General features: G+C 45.7%; 1 protein-coding gene across 1 annotated transcript in view; it reads left to right on the top strand.

Moving 5' to 3' along the window:
• Window positions 1-7113: 7113 nt before the first annotated feature.
• Window positions 7114-24238, top strand: part of ALG5 (ALG5 dolichyl-phosphate beta-glucosyltransferase) — a 104094-nt gene continuing 86969 nt past the window's right edge. Inside the window, exons 1-3 of the mRNA XM_029602729.1 lie at window positions 7114-7412; window positions 10319-10490; window positions 12653-12699. Coding sequence (XP_029458589.1) covers window positions 7347-7412; window positions 10319-10490; window positions 12653-12699 — 285 coding nt within the window. The 5' untranslated portion in view covers window positions 7114-7346. The remainder of the gene's footprint in view (window positions 7413-10318; window positions 10491-12652; window positions 12700-24238) is intronic.

Below are 24238 nucleotides of genomic sequence, written 5' to 3'. Positions count from 1 at the left end.
GCGATTGGCTCCCCAGCCGAGCAACTTCGGAGGTTTGTGGCCAGTGTCTCCCTGGTGGGGAGGGCAGTTCCGGCGGGTCTGCAGCGTCAGATCTTCAGCAGCACAGTGCCGGGAGGCTGCTCGCTGCATCGGAGGCCCCAGTTGATCCGTTCCCACTCGGTGTGGGAATGGTAGCCATTTTGGGCGCTTTTCGCACAGCGGAGGGAAGAGCTTTGGGGGAGGGGATCTCCCTCTGGCCCTCTCCCCGGCTGATTTGAGCCCCTTGCAGGCCCGAGGACCCGTGGGGGTTTCCCCTGATGGAGATTCTGGCCCTTTGGAGGGTACTTCAGCAAGGCCTGCTCTGTTTTCCCCACAGTTTATATTCCTGATGCATCAAGCTTTCCTGGCTAGCGGTGGTGAAAAAAGGGGGTCCTGTTCTCTGCAGGGGCCTGGGGGTCCACCAACCAAGGTGCCCAGAAGGGAGGAGATGACGGTGGCAATGAGGATATGTCAGGAACAGACCCCATGAACACGGAGGACTCCCGACAGTTCGGACCAGGGGGAGGGGACCGGTGGTCCCTATTCCTCCTGTGGAAATTCCGGATGTTGGCGCCACCTCGGACCAGATTCCTCCGGTGGAGGGGGATGACCCTAAGATGTTCCACTTATTTCAGAGAGACGAACTGGTGCCTTTGATTCCTCATGTCCTTGCAGAGCTGGGCATCACGGACCCTCCCTCTGAACCAAGTCCAGACACGGTGGATCCTGTCCAAACGGACTTGCATTGTCCTGCTCGAACCTTCCTCCTGCACGCTATGTTGAGACAGATGATACTCCAGGAGTGGGATTCTCCGGAAACAGGTCTCAAGGTTTGCAGGGCTATGGACAAGTTGTTTCCATTGCCTGAGGATGTACTGGAACTGCTATGGAGTCCTAAGGTGGATGTGTCAGTCTTCGCGGTGACTAAGCGGACGACCATTCCTGTAGCAGGGACAGCGGCCTTGAAGGATTTGCAGGATCGCAAATTGAAAGGTTACCTCAAGAGGATTTTTGAAGTGTCTGCCCTGGGCATCGGGGCTGCGGTCTGCAGCAGTTACATGCTCCGGGCAAGTCTGCACTGGGTATAGCAGTTGCAGAGTGCCAAAGATCTAGTGCCTTCGGAGGCGAAGCAAGCCGAACGTTTGGAGGCTGTGGTGGCGTATGGGAAGGATGCGTTTTATGATCTGCTTCGCATTTCATCGCGCACTATGGTGTCTGCAGTATCAGCCCGGAGACTCCTGTGGCTGCGGAATTGGTCTGCGGATGTATCTTCCAAAGCCCAGATGGGGGCTCTTCCTTTCAAGGGCAGGCTCCTGTTTGGAGAAGACCTGGAGCAGCTGATCAAGAATTTGGGCGAAAACAAGATCCGCAAGCTACCGGAGGATAGGCCAAAAGGCCTTCTTCCCCAACCACTCTCGCTTTTGGGGGCAGAGGCATTTTCGTCAGAGCAGAGCTCAGAATGCGAGCAACAGGCAAACCTCGACGAGGTTCCAGTCTTGGGCCTCAACGTACCTTGGACGGAGCTAAACAGGGCACCGTGGGGGTCAAGTCCACTCAATGAATCGAGGCCGGCCCACTCCACGGATCCTGTGATAGGGGGATGGCTGTCTCTTATTCTCCAGGAGTGGGTCCATATCACGTCAGACCGGTAGGTTCTCAGTGTGATAGAAAACTGCTACACGTTAGAATTTGCTCGCCCGCTCCAAAGCCTTTCTCTGGTGTCCCCTTGCGGTTCCCCAGCAAAGGAGTTGGTCGTTTGCCAGATCCTGGGGCGCCTCCAGAATCTATGGGCTATCATACCGGTTCCTCCAGCGGAATGGGGGAAGGGACGTTATTCCATTTATTTTGTCGTCCCCAAGAAAGAAGGAACTTTTTGGCCTATCCTGGATTTAAAGAAGGTCGATGTAACCCTCAAGGTGCCCCGTTTCTGCATGAAGACACTCCAGTCAGTCATCGCAGCTGTGCGAAAGGGCGAATACCTGGCGTCCCTAGACCTGACAGAAGCCTATCTTCACATCGGCATTCGACGGGACCACCAGAAGTTCCTCAGATTTATGATCCTCTGACAGCATTTCCAGTTTTGTGCCCTACCATTTGGCCTTGCCACAGCTCTGCGGACGTTCACCAAGATAATGGTGGAGGTGGAGGTGGCGGCGTCCCTGAGGAAGGAAGGAGTGCTGGTGCATCCCTAGCTGGACGACTGGCTCATTCGGGCGAAATCGGCGGCCCTCTGTTCGTAAGCTGTAGAAATGGTCTTAAGCCGTCTGCGCTCCCTGGGTTGGGTGGTCAACCTCACCAAGAGCCATCTTGTCCCCTCCCAGGTCCTGGAGTTTTTGGGAGCTTGTTTCGACACTCAAGTGGGCAAGGTTTTCCTTTCCGGGGACAGAATCATCAAATTGCGTGGTCAAGTGCAGTCCCTGCTGCGAGCCTCAATGCCCAGAGCCTGGGATTACTTGAAAGTCCTTGGTTCCATGGCTTCGACCTTGGAGTTGGTTCCGTGGGCTTTGCGCATATGAGGCCTCTGCAAGCGACTTTACTGTCCCGTTGGAACACGCTATCAGAGGAGTTCTATCTCCTGTTGCCAGGTCCAGTCTGTCGTGGTGGCTGGTGCAGCAGCACTTGGAGCATGGCGTGGATCTGGAAATACCCCTGTGGATGGTGGTGACAACCAATGCCAGCCTCTCTGGCTGGGGAGCAGTGTGTCAGGATCGGGTGGTGCAGGGCCAGTGGTCTCCAGAGGAGTTGTCATGGTCAATCGTCTCGAGACACAGGCCATTCGCTTGGCTCTGGAGAGTTTCCTCCCCCTTCTGCGCCATCAGGCAGTTCAAGTTCTGGCCTATAACAACCAGCAAGGAAGAACAAGAAGTCGCCCCATAGCTCTCGAAGCGGATCTATTGATGGCCTGGGCAGAGCGCCATCTAGGCAAGTTGGCAGCATCGCACATTGCAGGGGCGACGAACATACAGGCGGACTTTCTCAGTCGCCATCAGCTAGATCCGGGAGAATGGGAGCTGTCCAACGATGCCATTGCCCTGATACCTCGCCACTGGGGCAAGCCTCAGGTGGATCTCATGGTGACCCGCACAAATGCCAAGGTGTCACGCTTCTTCATTCACAGGAGAGAACACGATGCGGAAGGAGTTGATTCTCTGGTAGTTCCCTGGACTCGCGATGTCCTTCTGTATGTATTCTCCCCTTGGAAGGGGAATTAATATGTGAGGCCTATCAGGCAAAGTGTGTTCATATAAGATTTTACCTAATCTGGCTACCACTCAGCTTGGTCTCATGGACTCGTGCAGGGAGACATGGGGATCCCGTGGAAATCGGGATGTAGGTCTGTGGCATACAGGCACATTATGGAAAATGCTGCACAGCAACACAATCTTAGCAACTTTGGGTGGGGCATACATTAAAGCTCCACCCATCTTGTCCAAACAGTGAAAGTGACTTTTCAGAAGGTGCATTCTGTAATGCAGCGGGTAACACATAAGGCCTCATTGTTTCTCATCTCTGCCAGCGTGTTTGGCATGTGTATGGAGGTGAGAAGCCAAGGCCTGCAACCATACCTAAGTTTCCCCTGTGGCAAGGACAGAAGAAAGGCATGAATGCTAGCATTCTCAGTTGCAGATGTCAATGGCTAACCACAGCATCCAGTAAGTCTGTATAAGGTAGCCTGTATGTTTACCGAGCCTTAAAACCTGATTAGTGTTGCCTAACAGCATTTAAGATTGTTGTTGATAGCTATATGTGCAGGCAAGCAGTTGCCAAAAGGAGCTCATCTGTTCATGACTACACCATTTCATATGGGTATTGGAAGCATTGCATGACAGGCCCTCGCAACCCAACAAAGGCTACTGGTGTGTTGCTGCCTGCCAACCTTGAATACATAGGTAAGAGATGACACATCTGGGCTACCAATAAATGCTGTACTTCAAGCTGTGCAGGCAAATGTCCGTGGCAGCTGTACAGTAGAAACCCATTAGTGAGCCCACATACAGGTGATACAGCAGGCCAGCAACCTGTACTGTAGAGGTGTGTCAGGCTGTACAGGAAGTGCAACTATCTTCCTGACACCTCAGTAATGGACCACACATGATGGTACTGTGAGGACAGTGCATGGTTTGGATTCACCTGACACACTGTAACAGCTCCCAAAGAGAGGATATGAATGGGGCCTATTAGCCTATAAAGACCTACTACGTATATAGTGGCTCCTCACTCAGCAATCTTTAGGTCCTGTGCGTTGTTTGGCCGCACTGCTTTGGCAGGTGTCAGAAACATGGGCAGAAAAAGGAATGCCCTTGGCTAATGAGTTGCACACACAACCGCACAAGGCAGTTGTAAATTGCCAAAGAGGCCTGATTGCCTAAGTATAAAGGAATTGTGTGAGACTCCCAGGTACCTGGTCACCACGTCCAGGATGCAATTTGAGCATTGCAGACCACTTGTACAATAATGGAGTGGAAGAACTTTCTGTTGCAGTACGTCTCCTCCCTCTGACAGGGTGGAACGATGGCCATGTGAGTGCAGTCGATAGCTCTGACAACACTGGGAAAGTGCATGAAGACATAGAAACCTCTCTTCAAGTCCATCAAGTCCTGCCTGTCACGAGGAAATTTAATGTATTGATTAATGCGGTCAGCAACTGCTTTGATGACCTGGTCCAGACAGCATGAGAATATGGTTTGCCACATTTCTCCCACGACCTCTACTGTGGTTTGGAAGGAGCCGCTTGCCATGAAATGGAGGGCAGCCAAGAGTTTGGTGAGGTTGGGGACGACGCGGGACCTTACGGTGACTGGCTCCAGATCTCTTCTGATGTCTTCATATAATTCCAGGATTGCCCGAGAGCTGAAGCGATACCTGATAACCACAAAGTCCTCAGACATGCCCAGCAAGGATATTCAGGGAGGAAAGATACGCTCCCTGTATCTCCCACGCTGTGGCCGCCTATGTGTCGGCTGCTGGGCTGGAGCCTGAACCCCCGGCAGCAGAGCCTGTGCCTGTGCTGCTGGTTCTTCCCTTGGACATCTTGGAAGTGGCCTTGGCTGCTGTTCAGGTTGTTCTTCTTCCACATGTCATCTGAGGCAAACCTGTTGAGGCATGAAGTATGCTTGTACAAGTACACTTGACAGTGACAAAATAGTGTTAGGAAGGTTGACCTGGTAAAAACAGGTGTTTTTATTGGTCCAGGAATGCTTGGTAGGTATGTGGGGATTGTGGGAAATGTGGAAAAAAGGATTTGCATCCACATAAAAGCAGGGGAGTAGCTTGCTTATTACGGCAGTTACTACCCCAAACCAAAAATACCTGATACTTCACTTTCAACGCAAATCCAGCATAACTCTCTGCTTCAACGGCAGGGGAGTAAATCTGACACTTCACGCATATCCAGCATAACTCTCTGCTTCAACGGCAGGGGAGGACATTTGACACTTCACACATATCCAGCATATCTGTCTTCTTCAACGGCAGGGGAGAAAGTTTGACACTTCACACATATCCAGCAAAGCCCTCTGCTTCAACGGCAGGGGAGCAAGACTGATACTTCACTTTCAATGCATAGCCAGCATGGCTCTCTGTTTCAACGGCAGGGGGAATGAAGAAAGGTGGGTCTATATTCAGGCAACAATTAACAAGGACTGAATTACATAGTCTGAATAAACAGATAAGCATGGGTGTAGCTTGCTTATTGTGGTGGTTAATACCCCTAACTAATTAAACTATTTCACTTAGATGCAGTTCCAACACTGCTCTCTATATTAATGGCGGGGGTGGAAGGGAAATAGAATAAAAAAAGGTTACTAAGAGCCAAGAGAAACAGATAAGTATGTGAGAGAAAAAAAAGTGTGAAAGCTTGCTAGGCAGACTGGATGGGCCGTTTGGTCTTCTTCTGCCGTCATTTCTACGTTTCTATGTTTGCAGTGTTTATTGTGCGCGATACGGGCTGCGATACCACCCTCAAACACTTTTCGGCTTGTACTGCCAAGAAAAAAGATGTAGCTATTACCCGCGTTACTGACCCTTGATAAAGTGCGATACTTATCGCATGCCATGCTTCCACCCCTATTTTATTTATTTATTTATTTATTTTTATATACTGGTGTTCGATTTACATATCACATTGGTTTACATATAATATGTTTATCCTGCCCCAACTCCTCCCACTTGAATATTAATTTTTCCATTTGCATAAGCAATTTGCGATAGGCCGTTTTAGCATGGTTTGCGGTAGTATCACACGCAATACTGGCGTAACTCACACGATAACGGCCTATCGCAGCTTGATGAATGACCCTGTTAGTGATGAGTGTGCCAAATTAAACAAGTTCTTGCTTGACAAGTCTTAACTCTCCCAGAGGTCTTTTGTAACACATGAGCCAATGCTATAACCACATTCTTAAAATTCCATCAGCCTGTCATTCATAGATCTGCACCCTGAGATGCCCCTACAATTCCAAGGGATGAGCAGCACACTGACGCTCTTCAGCACACAGGCAGGATTTGCAGCCTACAGAGGGATAACAGGATAGCTTCAATCTGTCAAAATTTCAAAAACTTTCAGATGCTGTAGAGTTGTGTACATTTTGGGTAAGAGGCCTGCAATGTGAATGAACAATTCACTGGCCCTAACTTTATTGCACAGAATAGCTAGAGCTCGGGAAGAGAAAGAAAGGGGTGGGGGGTGAGGAAAAATAAAAAAATAAAATTAACTTTTGTTCATGAAGTAGCCTATACAATGACAGAAACTGATGGATGGGTATTTGGATCTGTAGACTCGATATGTTAAGGACATTGTTTCTTTGTGTTCTTAACCATTTGAATTTCGAAACCGGCCACTTTTCTGGACCTTTGCTTATAGTTGTGGATTCTGATATGCTTATTAAACATTAAATTAAAAAAAAAAAGAATAGCTAGAGTCTAGAGATCATTGGTAGATTGTGGCAATGTATACGTTGACGGGTTTAAAATGTTACACTGGAAATTTCTTACTTACTTTCTAAATATTATAGGAGGCTCCGGCTGGTGGCGGTAGCTGAAACGTGTCTGAGCTGACAAGCGGCACGGAGCTTGACTCTCTCGCCAGTCAGCCGCAGTCACGCTCAGGGCCGGAAGACGCTTCCATAGAGGTGGATGAGTCCCATAGGTCAGCGGGTAGTTTGCGTGTTTGTTGCTCGCGTGGAGCTGCGCGGGCGCGCGCCGGACAGGACCGAGCACAGAGACTCTTCGGCTCCTTTGCTGTAAGACGGCGAGCACCTGATGCAGCACCTGCGCCGGGAGTCTCCCAGCTGGAACGTGCGCGGGCGGCGGTGCCTGAGGCTGTGAGAATGGAGTGTGGACTGCAGGAAGTCGTGCAGCTGTTAGGGGCTCAGGCACTCCTATTGCTAGTCCTGGTGCGTGTGTGTGCTTTACTTTACTGTTATTAGTATTTTTTGTATTTTCTTTTATTTTAATCATTCTGTATATTAATATGGCAACATTTTAAATGATCATGCCAATAAAGTAATCTCAATCTGTGTGCGGGGCTCTCTCTGGTTAAAGTTAGAGAGCTAAGCACAACTTGTTGGGGGTAGGGGGACCGCTTATTTAAGAAACATTCATGGCTATAATCTCGGTGTTAGTGTTTCTATTTGTCCAAACTAGTTCCAGTGTCACTATGCCATGACTGGGCTCCTCACTTAATTGCTTGGAAAACATTTTGTATAGGTTTTAGTATCCCACTACGGTTAGCTGAACCAGGAGCTGGCACTCTCCACTTCTCGTTGATGTAAGTCCCTTATTGACTTGTCTTCACCTCTCCTTCAGACTCCTTTTGTCGTGGCCATGTCTGTATTCCTCTTGTGGTGACGTCTTATTGATTATATCTGCAATACATCCCACAGCAGCAAGCCTGTTTCTTCCTCCCTTTATACCACGATAGGCTTTATTTTGACCCTAATCTGTAGAACCAGTCCTCTCCCTTTTTTTCCCTATCCTCTGTCTTCTGGAAAGAGTATGTTCTCTGTATGTTTACTTCCCAATCTGTCAGTGAACCATGATTCTTTGGCAACATTCTACTATTATTATTGTTATTGCTGCTATTTTTTTTTATTCTCCTCATATTTTTCTGAATTTGAATTGAAAGGAGAAGAGTATTCCATAAAAAAGGGGCTGCATATGAGAAAGATGGATCTTCAAGTTTGCTCTAGTCTATATGTATCTGATTTGAGGCCAGGATGGTTAGTAATTCCTGCTGAGAACATATTAAGTCATGAGAGGCCTTATAAGAAAACAATAGATTTAAAAAGATATTGTGGATGACTAGTGTGAAGAACCCTGTATACTAAAGAGAAAAAAAATTTGAAGTTGATGCTAAAAATTAAATGTAACCAATGAAGTCTACAAAAAATAGGAGTAAATAAAGCCTAGTAGCAGTATTTTGTACCAACTGAAAATGCTTAATTTCCTAGCACATCTCAAGTATATACAGTAGTTTATACAACTTAATACTAATGATTAGATTAATCTCTCTAAATCATTTTTCCAAATGAAATCATACTTTACAAAGAAACCTTAAAATGAAGCATGTTCTAGCTACAAATGTAACTTGATAACTCTTGGTCAGTTTATCTAATTTTACTGCTAAACCTTAATTGAATCTTTTGGTTGAATAAGAATTGCTCAATTTGGGAAAGACACTGAGTGGTTGCATCAGTTGACTAATCCACAGAGCTTCTGTTTTAGATGGATTAAGTTTCAGCCTATATTCTTTTAACCATTCAGTTATAGTTTACAGACTTGTTTTCACCTATAACTTTCCAAGTTGTTTCTTTGTCACCCTATCTTGTTTTCTTTGTTTTTTTATCCTTTATACTCTAATCCAGTGCTTCATTCCTCAGGCCACACCTAGCCAGTCACTTTTGCAGAATATCCACAGTGAATATGTATAAAATAGATTTTCATACAGTCGAAGCAGGGCATGTTATGTGTATTCATTGAGGATATCCTGAAAATCTGACTGGTTAGGTGTATCTTGAGGACTGGATTGAGAAGCACTGCTCCAACCCATAGGCTTCTGCTTCTGATTGTATGGCTTCTGGTATTATGCAGATGACTGGACTTTTATAGCCAAAAGCAGTCTGCATCATAGTGGAATACATTCTCCATATCCCTTTGACCTTCCAGTTTAGGAATTGTATCAATTCCACCTCTTCTCTGCTACATTGGCCCAGTCCCTGCTGTCCCCAATTCATGGTCTTCCAATTCTCATCTGTTATTTTAAACTACCCCCAATTCTTTATTGCTTCAGTGTATTCACCTGCTGATATAGGATTGTCTGTTCACTTTCCTATTCCCTTGTCTTGTTCATGTTCACTTTGTGCTGGATTTAAGATGTAAGGATCAACAAACAAGTTGTACGTGTTAGCGTTTTATTGGACAAACAATGTGTTTGTGAATGTCTTTTGAGAGCTAAGCTCCCTTCATCAGGTCATCAGAAGAGGAGGTGAGCAAAAGGACCAAAAAAGTTTAGCTAGAATAGAAGAGGAAAGAGAAGCTAGAGGGAAGAGAAAAAGGCAAAACAAATATGCTAAGCAAAATTTAAAAAGCAAAAATAGTGTTAATGATTTATATTCTGCTTTTCATGGCAATTCATAGTGAGTTACATTCAGGTACTATAAGTATTTCCTTATCCCCAGAGGGTTTGCAGTCTAAGCTTATACCTGACACAGTGGAGGACAGAGTGACATGCCCAAGTGCTGCTACTCCACTCCGCTCCAGTAGATTCGAAGAAGTAAACATTTTATTGTATTTATTTATTTTTTTGCCCTAGCTCCTAAAATATGTGGCTGGTGTTCAAGTTTTTAAAAAATATTTTACCACTCCTATAGAGTATTGCTGCTCTGAGCATGGAGATGACCTAGCTACCGATGGGGTTATCACCTGAAGGAAAGATCTTTTGCTCAAATATTGGTGTGGTTTATTACCCAGCCATATGGCAGTGCCCCTTGCCTAAACAATAGGCTGTAGACCAGGCAAGTCCTGCAGAATTGGAGCCATGTGGTCAGATCTGGTGGGCAGCTTCTTGCCAGTGATGTGCATAGGTCTTAGTGAGGACTGCTGACCTTGTGCTGCCCATGGAGGGCTTTTAAGACTTGAAGCCTGCTGACTCTCTACAGCAGGGTTTGAGAGGCTGTAAGACAAAAGGAGACAAACAGAAGTGAGCAAATGATGGATGCTTCCTTTCCTATGATACTGAAGAAAAAAAAAAGACAGAAAGCTCTGAATTGAGGCTAATCCTCCTGCCATTTTTTCATAACAGGTTTTGGTCATTGCACATGTAACTGCCGTAAAAATGCCAAACCTTCATCAGCATGAAGAGGAGAAATTCTTTCTGAACAAAGCAGATGAAAAGGAAGCTTTTCCTAGTTTACACAGCCCACCAACCTTGCAACTGTCCGTGGTCGTGCCTTCATACAATGAAGAAAAAAGATGTAAGCATCATTCTTTCTTTACGGGAGACGTTTCATTTGCATTTTTTCTTGTAAATAATTCCTAAATTGTCTTAAAATTGTTTTGCATGCAAAATGAAGAGAAAAGATGTATGGTATTCTACAGTAACAGCTCAAGTAAGTTTAGCATTCCTAGTCCAGCAACGAGGTGAGTCTTGAGAGAGAATTTAAAGAGAGAGTCAATGAAGTGAAGTGGTGGGTCACGTCACACAGAGAAAGGCTTCTCAAATCCATCCAAGTGAACCCCCACAGCCAGTTGGCTTTGCAGGATATCCACAATACATATACCAGACTGTTAAAATCATTTCAAGCTGACCTGTTACAGTTACCATCTCCAGGTGAGATTAGGTTGGAAACTCCTAGCCAGACCTGTTCCGCTTATTACGCATCTATGTTATGGAATGCTTTGTCATTTGATATGCGCCATGAACTGGATTATCTTAAATTCAGGAAAGGTGTAAAAACATGGCTGTTTCAAGAAGCATACAAAAAATGTTGACATAGGGTACTTTTTTATATTTTATTCCATCGTTTCACCAATAGAATTGTCTCCTCCTTTAGGGAGCTCTTTTAATAAGAGTTTAGAATGGGTTTTGGTCTTCAATATTCCGTTAACTATTTTGTCTTGTATTATTTTATTATATGTGGTGTATGATTATATTATTGTATTGTTGCAATGCAATTATTTTAATTATGTATGTGATTTTTATTCACTGTTTTGAATTATTACTCGAATGCAGTTAAATTAAACTAAATGAATGAGATAAATTTGCCTACATTGGAAACCCAGTATATATAAATTTAACCCATGCATATTAATTATGGATACCCTGGAAACCTGATGGACTGAGGGGTCACCAGGACAGGTTTGGGAAGTCCTGACAGAGAGCACATCTAGAGAGGAAGATCTCTCACCAGATCTGCCGGGATTATGTGCTGAAACAGAAAGAAGGAAGGAGTAAGAAGGGCAGGATGAGCAGGGAAGATGATAAATAGAAGTAAAGCCAGAAGAGTAAGCAAAAACAAGTGCATGGATGAGGCAAGGAAAGGGAAACAATTTTGAACTAGATCATAGAATGGGTAGGAATCTCATACAAGTCTGAAACCTGAGAAAGTTTAGTGCTTTTTCTTGTAGTGGGTTGAGGAGGCAAAAAAACAACGTACTGTGAACCTACTAGTGAAAAGCTGGGGATTCGCAGAAGTCACAGAAAAAAAGAGTTGAAGTAATCAGGATTTGAAGAAATAAGTGTTGGGTCTCAACAGAAGTAATGTCAGGAAAGTAATAGAAAAAGGCAGTATGGCATAAGTGACAGAAGGTAGGATTTGTAGGCAGTGGAAATGTGATATAGCTCTGGACCAATGATAGAAGCAAGACTACGGAGTTGAGAGTTCCTCCTCAGGAAGAGGAGTTCAGACTCGGAAATGTTCAGAGACAGAAAGCTAAAACTGAAAAAGTCAGTATAAATGGATGTAACATAATGTGCAGGATCTGGAAAGAACTGAGAATTCACAGAAATTGGAACCAAGATGGAAAGGGACACAATGAGTTTGGAATGTGAAGGAGGTAGGTTAGAAAACTTCCAAGGGTGGCGTTTTGAAGTGCATCATGCATTCAAAGCAAAAATCTTTGGGTGGAAGAAAATTCACCATAAGAGCAGTGGACAGATATGTAAAAGCATAAGTAGGGGGGAGGAAGGAGCAGCAATATTAGTATCTGTCAGAATGGTCTTCCTTTCAACTTTGACATTTGCTTTACAGTTCAGACCTGACAACAGCTGGCTGTCTGTCCAAAAGTAGCTGTTGGTAGGCCCACTGGAGTCTTGCATGGAAAAGTGCTTTGTAAAGCCAAATTAATATTTGTATTATTAGTATTTATCACAGAGCAATAAGTTTGCACTGTGTGGCTAGCACAGTTCTTAGCATGAGAAGACAAAATCCTGGTCAACAGAAATGGGATTTAAAACATTAATGTCCTCTATATTTAAAGGTGCTAATTATTTTAGAACTTGGATCTGTCTCCAGCACCAGTAAAACCTCTTATAGAACACGTGCTGCCAGTCATTTTCCATTTAAAGCTTTGGGATGCAAAAATGTTGTTTTTGGAAAAAATCTAAAATTGACTACTTCTTCACTGTTCCTTTTAGTACCTACTATGCTGGATGAAGCTTTGAAATATTTAGAAAACAGACAGGTAAGAAAATTTCAGTGTAACATTTTAAACCTGTGAATGTAAAAATTGCCACAGTCTACCAATGAGCTCCAACAATTCTGTGAAATAACGTTAACGGTCAGTGACTTCCGGTGACGTCAGCGGGTGGAATGGAGGTCTGATCGCACGCTCTGACCTCCCTCTGGCAGAATCCGCAGTGAAACGTGCTCATCCGCCGGCGACATGGAGCGATTACCACCTTCCACGCAGCAGTAAAACCAGTAGTTTGCCCGCAAAAAAAAAAAAGTGTAAATTTTCAGCAGTTTTCCTACAAAAAAAACTGGTGATGGGCAGAGCAAGTCAGTGGGGATGGGATGCAAGATGGCCACGGTTCACTGGAGCAGTGCGGGGAGAGCATGACTGTTGACAACATGCAGGTAGGAAACAGCTTACCTATGCATGAGTAGTTTAGGAGCTGGTTTTGTGACCTCCATTATGATATGAAGCATAAGAAGCAAGAGAATCTGGAGCTGATGTCGGCATTGAGAAAGGGTATCGCTGGGCTGCAGAGTGGACGACACAGAGAACCGCATGGATGCCCGGTCAGAGTCTCTGGTGCAGTTCGATGATAAATATCAGGCATTGCAGAAGGAACACATAGAACTTCAGGACAAATTGGAAGATTTGGAGAATTGCGTCAGGAGTTGCAATTTGCATTTTAGGGGGGGTACTGAATACCTTCAATAATGAGAACTGTAAAGTGCTGGTTGTTAGCATCTGCTGTGGGATTTTACAATCTCAGGATGGCAGGGAGGCTGAGTCTACAATTGAGCTGGAAAGGGCACACCGGGCGCTGAGCCAAAGTGTACCAAAAAATCCAGGGACGTTATTGCGTGCATCCATGCTTATTGGCTAAAAGAACAAATCTATAATATTTCCCGGAAGCAGCCTACTTGGATGTGGAATGCCTACCCTGTAGCAGTCTACACTGACTTAGCTCCTGGTATGCTGAAAAAACGCCAGGAGATGAGAGAGATCACAGCAGTGTTGCACAAGGAGGAGATTAAACACCGATGGTTATTCCCTTTCAGACTGTCCTTCACTATCGAAAGCGTAATGTCCAGAGTTAAATCCCATGCAGAGGAGGAAGTAATTTTGAGATCAGCCAGCATAAATCTACATCACGGATTCCGTGCCCTCCAAGCATCAACTGAGACATTCTTGTCTAAACCCAAGATGCGAAAGGAGGCTGCCGAATGGCAACGTGGGTAAAGGAGGCCGAAGACCACGCAGAAATTCCGATGGATCCACATCTTCAGAAAGGACGGTGTTTTGAAGCTCAGGTGCCCTAGATGATGGGCAGGAGCCTGATCATTTTTTGTTCTGATGGAGGGGTGGGGCAAATGTTCCTTCTTCATTGCACTGAGTTGTTTAGGTATACATGCATATGAAGGCTTTGGAGAATTACCAGTTCGTTCCAGAGTTTTTAAGGTTGGGAGTTTACTTTGCCATGCATGCCCCGGGGAGGGGGGGTTATTGGTTCGGAGCGTGTGATTATATCTCCTTGGGGGAAGATTAGGGAGCAATGTTGATAGCATTTTTTATTTCTCTGATTTTTTTGTTTCTGTAGCTTTGGTAGGCGACGGGTTGGCTCCGGCATGAGGTAATGGCCTCCAGACTCCAGTTAGTACTCTGGAGGAGCTCATTACCTGTTGGGAGGGGGAACAGTGGGAGTGTGGTTTGGAGGTCGGAGAGGCCAGAACATTCCGCCCGAAAGGGGGAGGGTAAGAAGTAATGCCACTGAGATGATTTCTATGGGTGGGGAAGGGAGAGGGGTGTTTGGTACGAGATGGTAACAGAGAAGGGGTAAGGGTGGTTATATGGGCTGGTTCTTACTTGTGGGAATATTGAGGGAGGGGAAATTTTCTATACTGTATGTAGAGAAGTCAGCTAGCACATCTTATTTCCCAGATTTTTTTTGTTTGGTTTTTTTAATTTAAAGTTTATTAGTAGTGCCAACAATTATAAGATCAGTATAAACCATTTGTCATACAATAGCCAGTCATTTGTTAACACAATTTTTTCTTTTATAACTCTCATCCCACCCGGATTGGTATTTTCAGTCACATAGGTGAAAGAGCTATAGAGACAAAATTAAGTTCTCTCATGGCAGATGTTAAGATAATTTTGTTAAATGTGTGAGGAATTGCCACAGCTGTTAAGCGGTCAAGGATGCTACAATTTTGGAAGAAGGAAAAAGCGGATCTGGCATTTTTATAGGAAACTCAATTAGAAGCACAGGAACATGAAAAACTGAAGAGGGCCTGGGTGGGTAGTGTCTATGCAGCTTCCTATTCATCTCAATACCGTGGGGTTTGTATTTTGATAAAAATAAACATTTTCCACTAAAAGTGCGAAGATCCTGTAGTGATCCGGAAGGGCGCTCTGTTATTTTGGAAGGGAGTCTTTATGGTCAAACCATTACCTCTGTGAAGATTTATGGCCCTAATACAGGCGTGGTGGAATTTAATGCCAAACTATGGCAGGTTCTCTTGGGATTTGATACTATCAGGTTGTGCTTGGGTGGTGACGGGAATGAATTTGTTGATGCTCATATTGATAGATCAGGGGAACAGGCACATATGTGACTAGTGAGAGTGCGCCTATACGATTTAGTTGATGCTTGGAGGGCACGGAATCCGTGATGTAGAAATTATACATATATTACTCTCCCAGACATTGTACTTAACAGCTGGATTGATTTTTTTCTTATGCAACAAGGCCCTGACTGTTTCTGTTTTGGACTTGGACATATTGACCTGCACAATTTCCTACCATCATGCCATTTCCCTATCTCACAAAGCGGGGACACAGGCGGGAATAGGCAAGCCATGGCGGATGAATGTTTCTTTACTGGGTCAGAAGGCATTCAGAGAAAAACTTAGCAAGGTAATGTGGGATTTTTATAGGCATAACCCTGGGGCAGACTATAATCCTACGCTTCGGTGGGAATCCTTGAAAGCAGTGCTCAGGGGCCATATCATTGCTTACGCAAGCCATAAGAATAAAGACCGGAAAGCTATGCAGGATGGTTTAGAATGGAAGATTAGGGAGCTAGAGGAGAGACATAAATTATTGCTCCTCCAAAACCTTAAAAAAAACTTGTTTTGGTGCAAGATCGACCAAATACCCTACAAGTTTCTGAGATTGAAAAAAGAATGAGATACACTAAACAGCATTATGAATTTGGTAACAAAGCAGGTTCCCTATTGGCAAAGGCAATCAACAAACAAGTGACAGTTCTGTTATATATTTCCGAGACAGGAGAATCTACAACAATTACCTCTGGCTATTAATACTTTGCAGAACATTTTTCCAAATTTTATCAGGGTGCACAAGAATTGGCAGAGCATGTTGTCAAATCCTTTTTAGAGGGCTTGCAGCTTCCAAAGCTCTTAGAGTACGAGATGCATTGTGTGTTGGCAGATTTTAGAGAATGCTATTAAGGCTCTCAAAGGGGGGAAGTCCTGGACCTGATGGCTATCCAGTTGAATTTTATAAGGCTTTCCTGGGTGAGCTGACCCCCTTATTGGATTAGTTAATTATTTACGTACATCGCGTGCCAGAATAGGAAACTTAACAGAAGCCTTGTTAGTGTTAATCTACAAAGCATCCAAAGACCCATTAGACCGTGCTTCTTACCGTCCTATTTCACTTATCAATACCAATGTTAAGTTCTTGGCAAAAATATTGCAGTTTCGCTTGGAAGTCCTGATGGTGGGGTTAGTGCACCTGGATCAAACAGAGTTTATTAAGGGAAGGTTGTTAACCAACAATACACGGCGTTTGTTTAATATTGGACACCTCACCACTTCTAAAAAGGTGGCTGGGGCTATTATATCTATGGACATAGATAAAGCCTTTGACCACGTGTACTGGTCATACTTGTTTACTGTGCTGAAGCACTTTGGTTTCCCAGATGGCTTTACTGCATGGATCAAGGCGCTTTACACTAATCCCACGGCTAGGATTGCTTCCAGTGGGGTACTATCTACTTCCTTTTCAATAGGGAGGGGGATGAGACAGGGATGCCCTATTTGACTTGGCAGGTGAACCCTTACCACGTATAATCAGAAAATCTACCACTATTGAGGGATTTACATTTTATAATGACAGTCGTAAAATATGTGGATGACGCATTATTTCTCAAATTTGTCTAACTCCCTATAGGCACTATTGGATCTTTTAGAACACTTTCATCAAGCGGTATGTGATTAATTACTCTAAATCAGAATATTTACTGGTAGGACCAAACATAAAGTATCCGCAAGCACTGGATGGCTTTCAAGAATGGGTTCAAATATTTAGGTATCTGGATCCTAAAGGCTTATGAGCAGTTATATAAAACTAATTACAGCACTATATTTCAAGCCATCAAGGCGGATTTGAGGAAGTGGGCCTCTTTGCCTATCTCTTTGGGAGAGTAATCTTGGTTAAGATGGCAGTGCTACCACGGTTGTGTTTTCCCTTCATGCACTTACCATGTGATGTTCCTCTGTGTGCTTTAAAGGTGATCCGGGGTGAGGTTTCCAACTTTATATGGCAAGGCAAGCCTCCACCACTTAAATATGAATCAATGGTTCCCTTATGGGGGAGGGGGAGCCTTAAATTACCTAATTTCTTATGGTATTATTGGTCTTGTAGATTAGCTTGTTTGTGGGTATGGCGAGGATGTAGTTTGGGTGCTCTTTTGCATATGTCGCCTTCATCCAATATTTATAGGCATTGTGTGCGAGGACATCCGATCATAGCTCATAGACCTCCAAACTCAGAGGGTATTAAATCAGAGATTACGATATTGGATGTACCATGGTCTTCACTTCTCCTCTAGCCTGGAATCCAGACCTTTCTAAGCACACATTCTCCTCGGATGTAGAACAATGGGAAAAGAGGGGTCTTCGGTTTTTGGGACAGTTAATCGACGGGGATAACTTCAAGTCCTTTACGGATTTAATGACGGAATTTCAGGTACCAAGCTCTACTAGGGGCTTTTATTTTCACTTAAGAAAAGATATCTCCAGACACTCACTGAATTATGACGCAGTGGACGACTGTGAAGGGGTGGAGGGTGTATTTTGTTGTAAAGTAAGCCCAGGCATTTCATCTGTCTTATATATTTCTATATGTTCTGAGCTTATTAGACCATGGAATACTGATTTGAGCATTCAGTTAGAAGCCAGGGATTGGAAGGCTATCTGGAAAGCTGCTAGGAATATTTCTGTTTGTAATAAAGGTATGAGGTGCTCTATAAATTATTACATTGTCTGTACCGCACACCTGTATTTTATGCTTGCTTTAGTAGCACTAGTTCATTATGCTGGAGAGGGTGTGGGAGAAAGTGATCATACCTTCATATGTGGTGGGGCTACATCAAAATACAAAAATTTTGGTTCCCTGTACGTACCTGGATCAGTCCAGACTCCTGGGTTTTGCCCCCCCCCCCCCAGCAGATGGAGACAGAGAAGTTTTCAAAACAAAATTCCGCCTTATATAGGATGGTGCCACCTACAGTCCGGCAGTATTCCTCTGTCTCCCGCAGATGGTGGAGGAGCAAAACCTACATCTGTGCTGTTACTTAGTCTAGATTTCAAGACAGGTTATAGTATAGTCAGTTTAAAAAAAAAAAAAGAATATAAAAAGGTCATACGGGACAAAAATATCCTTGCTGCAGGAGACAGTCTTCAGCCTCCTGAGGGGACCATCCCCCCTAGTTTCAGAGGCAGCTGATGTGGCGGGTTGAGGACCCGATTGCCAGCTAAGAAAGATACTGGGGATGATACCGGGGAGCCCGACTCACTTCCCCCAGTAGGTCCAGGACCCGGAGGCTATCGGGCAAGTTTTATACTGTTAAAGTAAAATCTGAACTTTTTTTTTTATTGGCCTTTTCTTCTATCTCAACTCTCCCTTTCCTTCCGATTGCGTTGGGGCCCCTCTCGTGCCGTTTCGCCACTATTTCGTCGGGGTTTCAGGGGTATTTTGTGAATTTTTTTTTTTTTTTTTTTATTCCCTAGCATCCTTTTTTTTATTCCCTAGCGAACCGCATGTCTGATGTGTGGCGCCGCACAAGCGTGGGAACGGGTGCCATTTTGGAATCGCTAGCATCAGCGACCTCTGCGGTGCTTACAGCGCAGGGGGAGGAAAATCTCCTGCCGAATTTGTCTCCGCAAAGGACGGTCCCTGAGGGGGACAAGTCAGGTTGGCTTGGCTCTAAAGGCGCTGGGGATGTCCCTGAAGGGGATAGAGATGATTCTTCCTTGGCATCTTCTTTTTCTTCTGACTTTGTACTTTTGATGCATAGGACCTTTAAGGCCCGGAAGGCAGGAAAGAAGAGGCCCCTCGCATTGGACCGCCAGGCCTAAGAAGTGATCTAAGTCCACTCAGGACACGGGTCATCCTCCATTGCAGCGGCCCTTCAGTTTGCAGACATCTCTGGCTGGCTGTTTCAGATACTTTCTCCGATTCGGAGGATCAGGAGGATCGAGAGTTACCTTCCCAGCCCCCCGAGGGGAGTTGAGGGGGACACTGACCAGCCGCAGGGGGGTCTGCGGGGGTCCCATGGGGCAGACGGAGATGACCCAAAGGTGGTCCGGCTTTTTCAGAGAGAAGAGCTGGGTCCTCTCATTCCAGCTATTTTAGGGGAATTAGGCATTGAGGTTCCCCAGGAAGAGTCCCGGCTAGGGTCTATGGATCTGGTGGTGTTGGGCCTGCGGGGACTACCTTCGTCATTCCCTTTTCATTTTTCGGCCACGGATTTTCTTTTCAAGGAATGGGACACCCCGGACTTGGGCCTGAAGGTTTCCAAGGTGACGGATAAGCTATACCCTCTGCCAGAGGATCTTTGGATCTTTTGCGAGTTCCCAAGGTGGATGCAGCGGTCTCTGCTGTTACGAAGACCACCATTCTGGTCACGGGCTCGACGGCCCTCAAGGACTTGCAGGATCGCCAGCTGGAGATTCAGCTCAAGAAGATTTTCGAGGTCTCCGCGCTTGGGATCCGTGCTATGATGTGTAGCAATTTTTCTTTACGAGCAGGTCTTCGTTGGGTGCAACAGCTACAGGCTAACAAGTCGCTATCAGAGGCAGAAGCTCTCCAGGCGGGGCGACTTGAGGCTGTTATTGCCTATAGTGCAGATACCTTCTATGATTTACTTCGCACGTCTGCCAGGACCATGGTATCTGCCGTTTCGGCACGTCGTCTGTTGTGGTTAAGAAACTGGGCAGCGGATGTTGCGTCCAAATCTCAGCTGGGCTCTTTGCCATTTAAGGGCAAGCTGCTCTTTGGAAAAGAGCTGGAGGACTTGATTCAATCCCTGGGTGAGAATAAAGTTCATCGTTTGCCAGAAGATAGGCCAAAGTCGAGAGGCTCCTTTTCTTCCAGGTCTCTATTTCAGGGAGGTCGAAGGCCTCGTACATCTCGAGTGACTGCTTCCTCCTTTCGGCACAATGCCAATAGACAGCAGACGTATTCTCAGTCCTTTTGGGGGCGACATTTCGGTAGACGTGGCAACACCCAGGCCACTCAGGGCTTAAAGCCTTCACAATGATGTGCGGCCGGTCCATTCCTCGGGTCCCGTGGTAGGAGGCAGATTGTCTCTGTTTTACGAGGAGTTGGGCCTAAATCACTTCAGACCATTGGGTTCTATCTGTGATAAGACACAGTTACGCTTTAGATTTTGCACGCCAGCCCCACCATCGGTTTCTGGTCTCTCCATGTGACTATGCCACAAAGCGTCGGGCGGTAAGGGAGACCTTCTCGACCTTGGAACAATTACTCCAGTCCCTCCGGCAGAATTTCGGAGGGGCCGTTATTCCATTTACTTTGTGGTGCCCAAGAAGGAGGGGACCTTCTGGCCCATTCTCGACTTAGTGGGTCAACAGATGCCTTCGGATTCCCCGCTTCACATGGAGATGTTACGGTCTGTCATTGCATCGGTTCGGCAGGGGGAGTTTCTAGCATCCCTGGATCTCAGGGAGGAGTATTTGCACATCGGGATCCAAGCCGATCACCAGAGATTCCTGAGGTTCTCCATCTTGGGCCATCATTACCAATTTCAGGCTCTGTCATTCGGCCTTGCCACCGCGTCCAGGACGTTCACCAAGATTATGGTGTGGTAGCAGTGCAACTACAAAGGGAAGGATTTTTATTACATCCTTACTTGGACGATTGGCTGATTCGAGCAAAATCGGAGGTGCTTTGCCAGGAAGCGATACACAGAGTACTTCAATTGTTGAGAGCTCTCGGCTGGGTGGTCAACATGCCCCAAAAGTCGACTAGTTCCCTCCCAATCATTGGACATTTTGGGAGCTTTGTTCAACACTTGACAGGGAAGAGTCTTCCTGACAGATGACCGCATTGTCAAATTACAGGGTCAGGTGCGAGCCTTGTTGTCCAAGCATCCTCCGAAAGTCTGGGATTACTTGCAAGTCCTGGGATCCATGACTTCAACCCTGAAATTGGTTCCATGGGTCTTCACTCACATGTGGCCTTTACAATCAGCATTGCTTTCCTGTTGGAGTCCGGTTTCCGAACAGTTTCATCTGCCTTTACCAGTGACAGAGTCCACTCGGTCCAGCCTGGATTGGTGGCTACTATCGGACAACTTATGCCGCGGAGTTCCCTTGGTTGTTCCAGACTGGACGGTGGTTACTATGGATGCCAGCCTGTCCGGTTGGGGAGCGGTTTGTCTGTGGAAGTCTGTGCAGGGGCAGTGGTCCCAGGAGGAGGCCTGATTGTCCATCAATTGTCTGGAGACCAGAGCGGTGAGATTGGCACTGCAGGCCTTCCTTCCGCTTCTCTGCGGCAAGTCGGTCAGAGTCCTCTCTGACAATGCAACTACGGTGGCTTACATCAACCGCCAAGGCGGGACCAGGAGTCAGCCAGTTGCGTTGGAAGCTCGTCTGTTGATCACATGGGCGGAGCAGAACCTGGTCAGTATAGTGGCATGCCACATTGCCGGGGTCGAAAACGTCCATGCAGACTTCCTCAGTCGATATCGTCTTGATGCAGGGGAGTGGGAACTAGCCGCCAAAGCTTTTCAACTCATCTGCGACCAGTGGGGTACGCCTTGCATGGATCTGATGGTGATGTTCAAGAATTCCAAGGCTCCCTGCTTCTTTGCTCGCCACAGAGACACGGGAGTAGAGAGCGTAGATGCTCTGGTACTTCCCTGGCTGATGGACATTCTGCTTTATGTATTTCCACCTTGGCCTCTAATTGGCAAGATTCTTTGGCGAATAGTGCTACATCCGACAGAGGTGATCCTGGTGGCTCCCAAGTGGCCATGTCGTCTATGGTTTGCAGATCTGATCAATCTAGCAGTCGAGAGTCCCTTGCGGTTTCCAGATCTTCTGAACCTGCTTCATAAAGGGCCCGTTTGTTTCGACTAGTTTGATCGTTTTTGTCTAGCGGCATGGCTTTTGAGAGGCAGTGTCTGAAGTCCAAAAGGTATTCGGATGCTGTGGTGTCTACTTTGTTGCGGTCGCGTAAGTCTTCTACTTCCCTATCTTATGTTCAAGTATGGAAGGTCTTTGAGGCCTTGACAGGGAAGTACGCATGTCCTAATTGTTCCAATTAGGACGTGCGTACCTGACATTTTGTGTTTCCTTCAAGCTGGTTTAGCGAAGGGATTATCATGTAGTTCCTTGCGGGTGCAGGTGGCAGCGCTCTGTTTACGCTGTACCATTCAAGGGGTAGCGTTGGCGGCGCATCCAGATGTCTCTCGTTTCCTTCGGGGGACGAAACATTTGCGTCTGCCGGTGAAACACCCGTGTTCGTCATAGAATCTTAACTTGGTTCTTATGGCTTTGTGTGCGGCGCTCTTTGAACCTTTGCAAAGAGCAACTTTGAAAGACCTCACGTTGAAGGTGGTGTTTCTGGTGGCGATTGCATCTACTCGCAGACTGTCGGAGCTTCAAGCCTTGTCATGTAGGGAGCCTTTCTTGAGGATTTCGGACTCAGGAGTTTCCTTGCGAACGGTTCCCTCTTTTCTTCCCAAGTTGGTGTCCTCTTTTTCCATTTAAATTTGTCTGTGTGACTTCCGTCCTTCTTAGACCTGGATAGGTCGGATCCTTTTTCTAAGGACTTAAGGAAACTGGATGTTTGTAGGGCATTGATGCGCTATCTGGAGTTTACCAACAGTTTTTGTGTCTCGGATCATCTTTGTGCTCTGGAGTGGGCCAAAAAGAGGTAATATGGCATCTAAGACCACGATAGCTCGTTGGCTGAAAGAGGCCATAAATTCTGCTTATTTGCTAGGTGGTCGGCCCTTACCAATGGGTCTTCGGGCGCATTCTACTCGTTCTCAAGCCACCTCATGGATGGAATGTCAACAGATTTCTCCAGAGGAGATTTGCAGAACGGCTACATGGAAATCTTTACATACTTTTGCAGTCATTACCGTCTGGATGTCCAGGCCCCCGGGGCAGGTGGATTTGGAGAAGGTGTGCTAAGAGCGGGCTTCTACGGATCCCATCCCAGGTAAGTGAAAATCTGGTACATCCCAGGAGTCTGGACTGATCCGGGTATGTACAGGGAAAAGAAAATTGGTTCTTGCCTGATAATTTTCGTTTCTGTAGTACCACGGATTGTTTGTATGCTTTGCACTCTTATCCAATTTGTGTGCTTGAAGTACAGTACATTGTTTCTGTTTATACAAATTTCTATAAATAAAAAGTTATTAAAAAAAAAAAAAAAGGTAATGGATAGTGAATCATCCACGTTGCAGGCCTCTTGCCAAAAATGTACAAAACTCCACAGTATTTGAAACTTTTTGAAGTTATCCTGCTTATCTCTCTGTAGGCTGCTTATCCTGCCTGTGCACTGAAGAGCATCAGTTGCTGCTCACCAGGGCACCTTAGGGTGCAAATCTGTGAGCAATAGATGAATGGAATTTTAAGAATGTGGTTATGGCATTAGGACACATATTACGAAGGACCTCTGGGAGAGTGAAGGCTTGTCAAGAAAGAACATTGATAATTTGGCATGCTCCTTAACACTAAGGGGGACTGATGTAATAAAGTGCGTCCAGCCTAGCACACAGGTTAACAAGCTGTTTGACGTGTGTTTTGGTCACGCTAGATCTAACCCCTATGCAATAAGTCCAAAACACACAACCAAAGGCATGGGTAATAGCGCTCCTCACATGTAAATGCCATGTAGATGAGGCTATTAGTTATTCCCCCCCCCCCCCATGCAAAAAATTGCTCTGCGCCAGTCGCGTACTTTTTAACCCGTCAAATTTAATGCCTGCCCTGGAGCTGGCGTAAAGTCTTGCCATGCGACAAGGGCTCAACTAAAAAAAATACTGCTTTTCTGTGGTTCCACCTACTTAGTATTGTCACGATACTAAGTGACGTACCTGATGCCAGGAGAATTCATAGATTTTCATGTTGGAAGGGGTGGTGGTAGGTTGAATTGTGAAACCACATCTTGGACCTAGGGTGGTGGTTATACTTCAGAGAGTAGGGTTCTAGAAATCTTTATCAAAAAGGTTATGGGTTTTTTTTCATCTGTGCAAAGGCTG

This window comes from Rhinatrema bivittatum, chromosome 5 (genome assembly GCF_901001135.1).
Source record: "Rhinatrema bivittatum chromosome 5, aRhiBiv1.1, whole genome shotgun sequence".
NCBI classification, from domain to species: domain Eukaryota; kingdom Metazoa; phylum Chordata; class Amphibia; order Gymnophiona; family Rhinatrematidae; genus Rhinatrema; species Rhinatrema bivittatum.
Note: the sequence above shows the minus strand (reverse complement) of the source record. Positions and strands in the feature narration are given on the sequence as shown.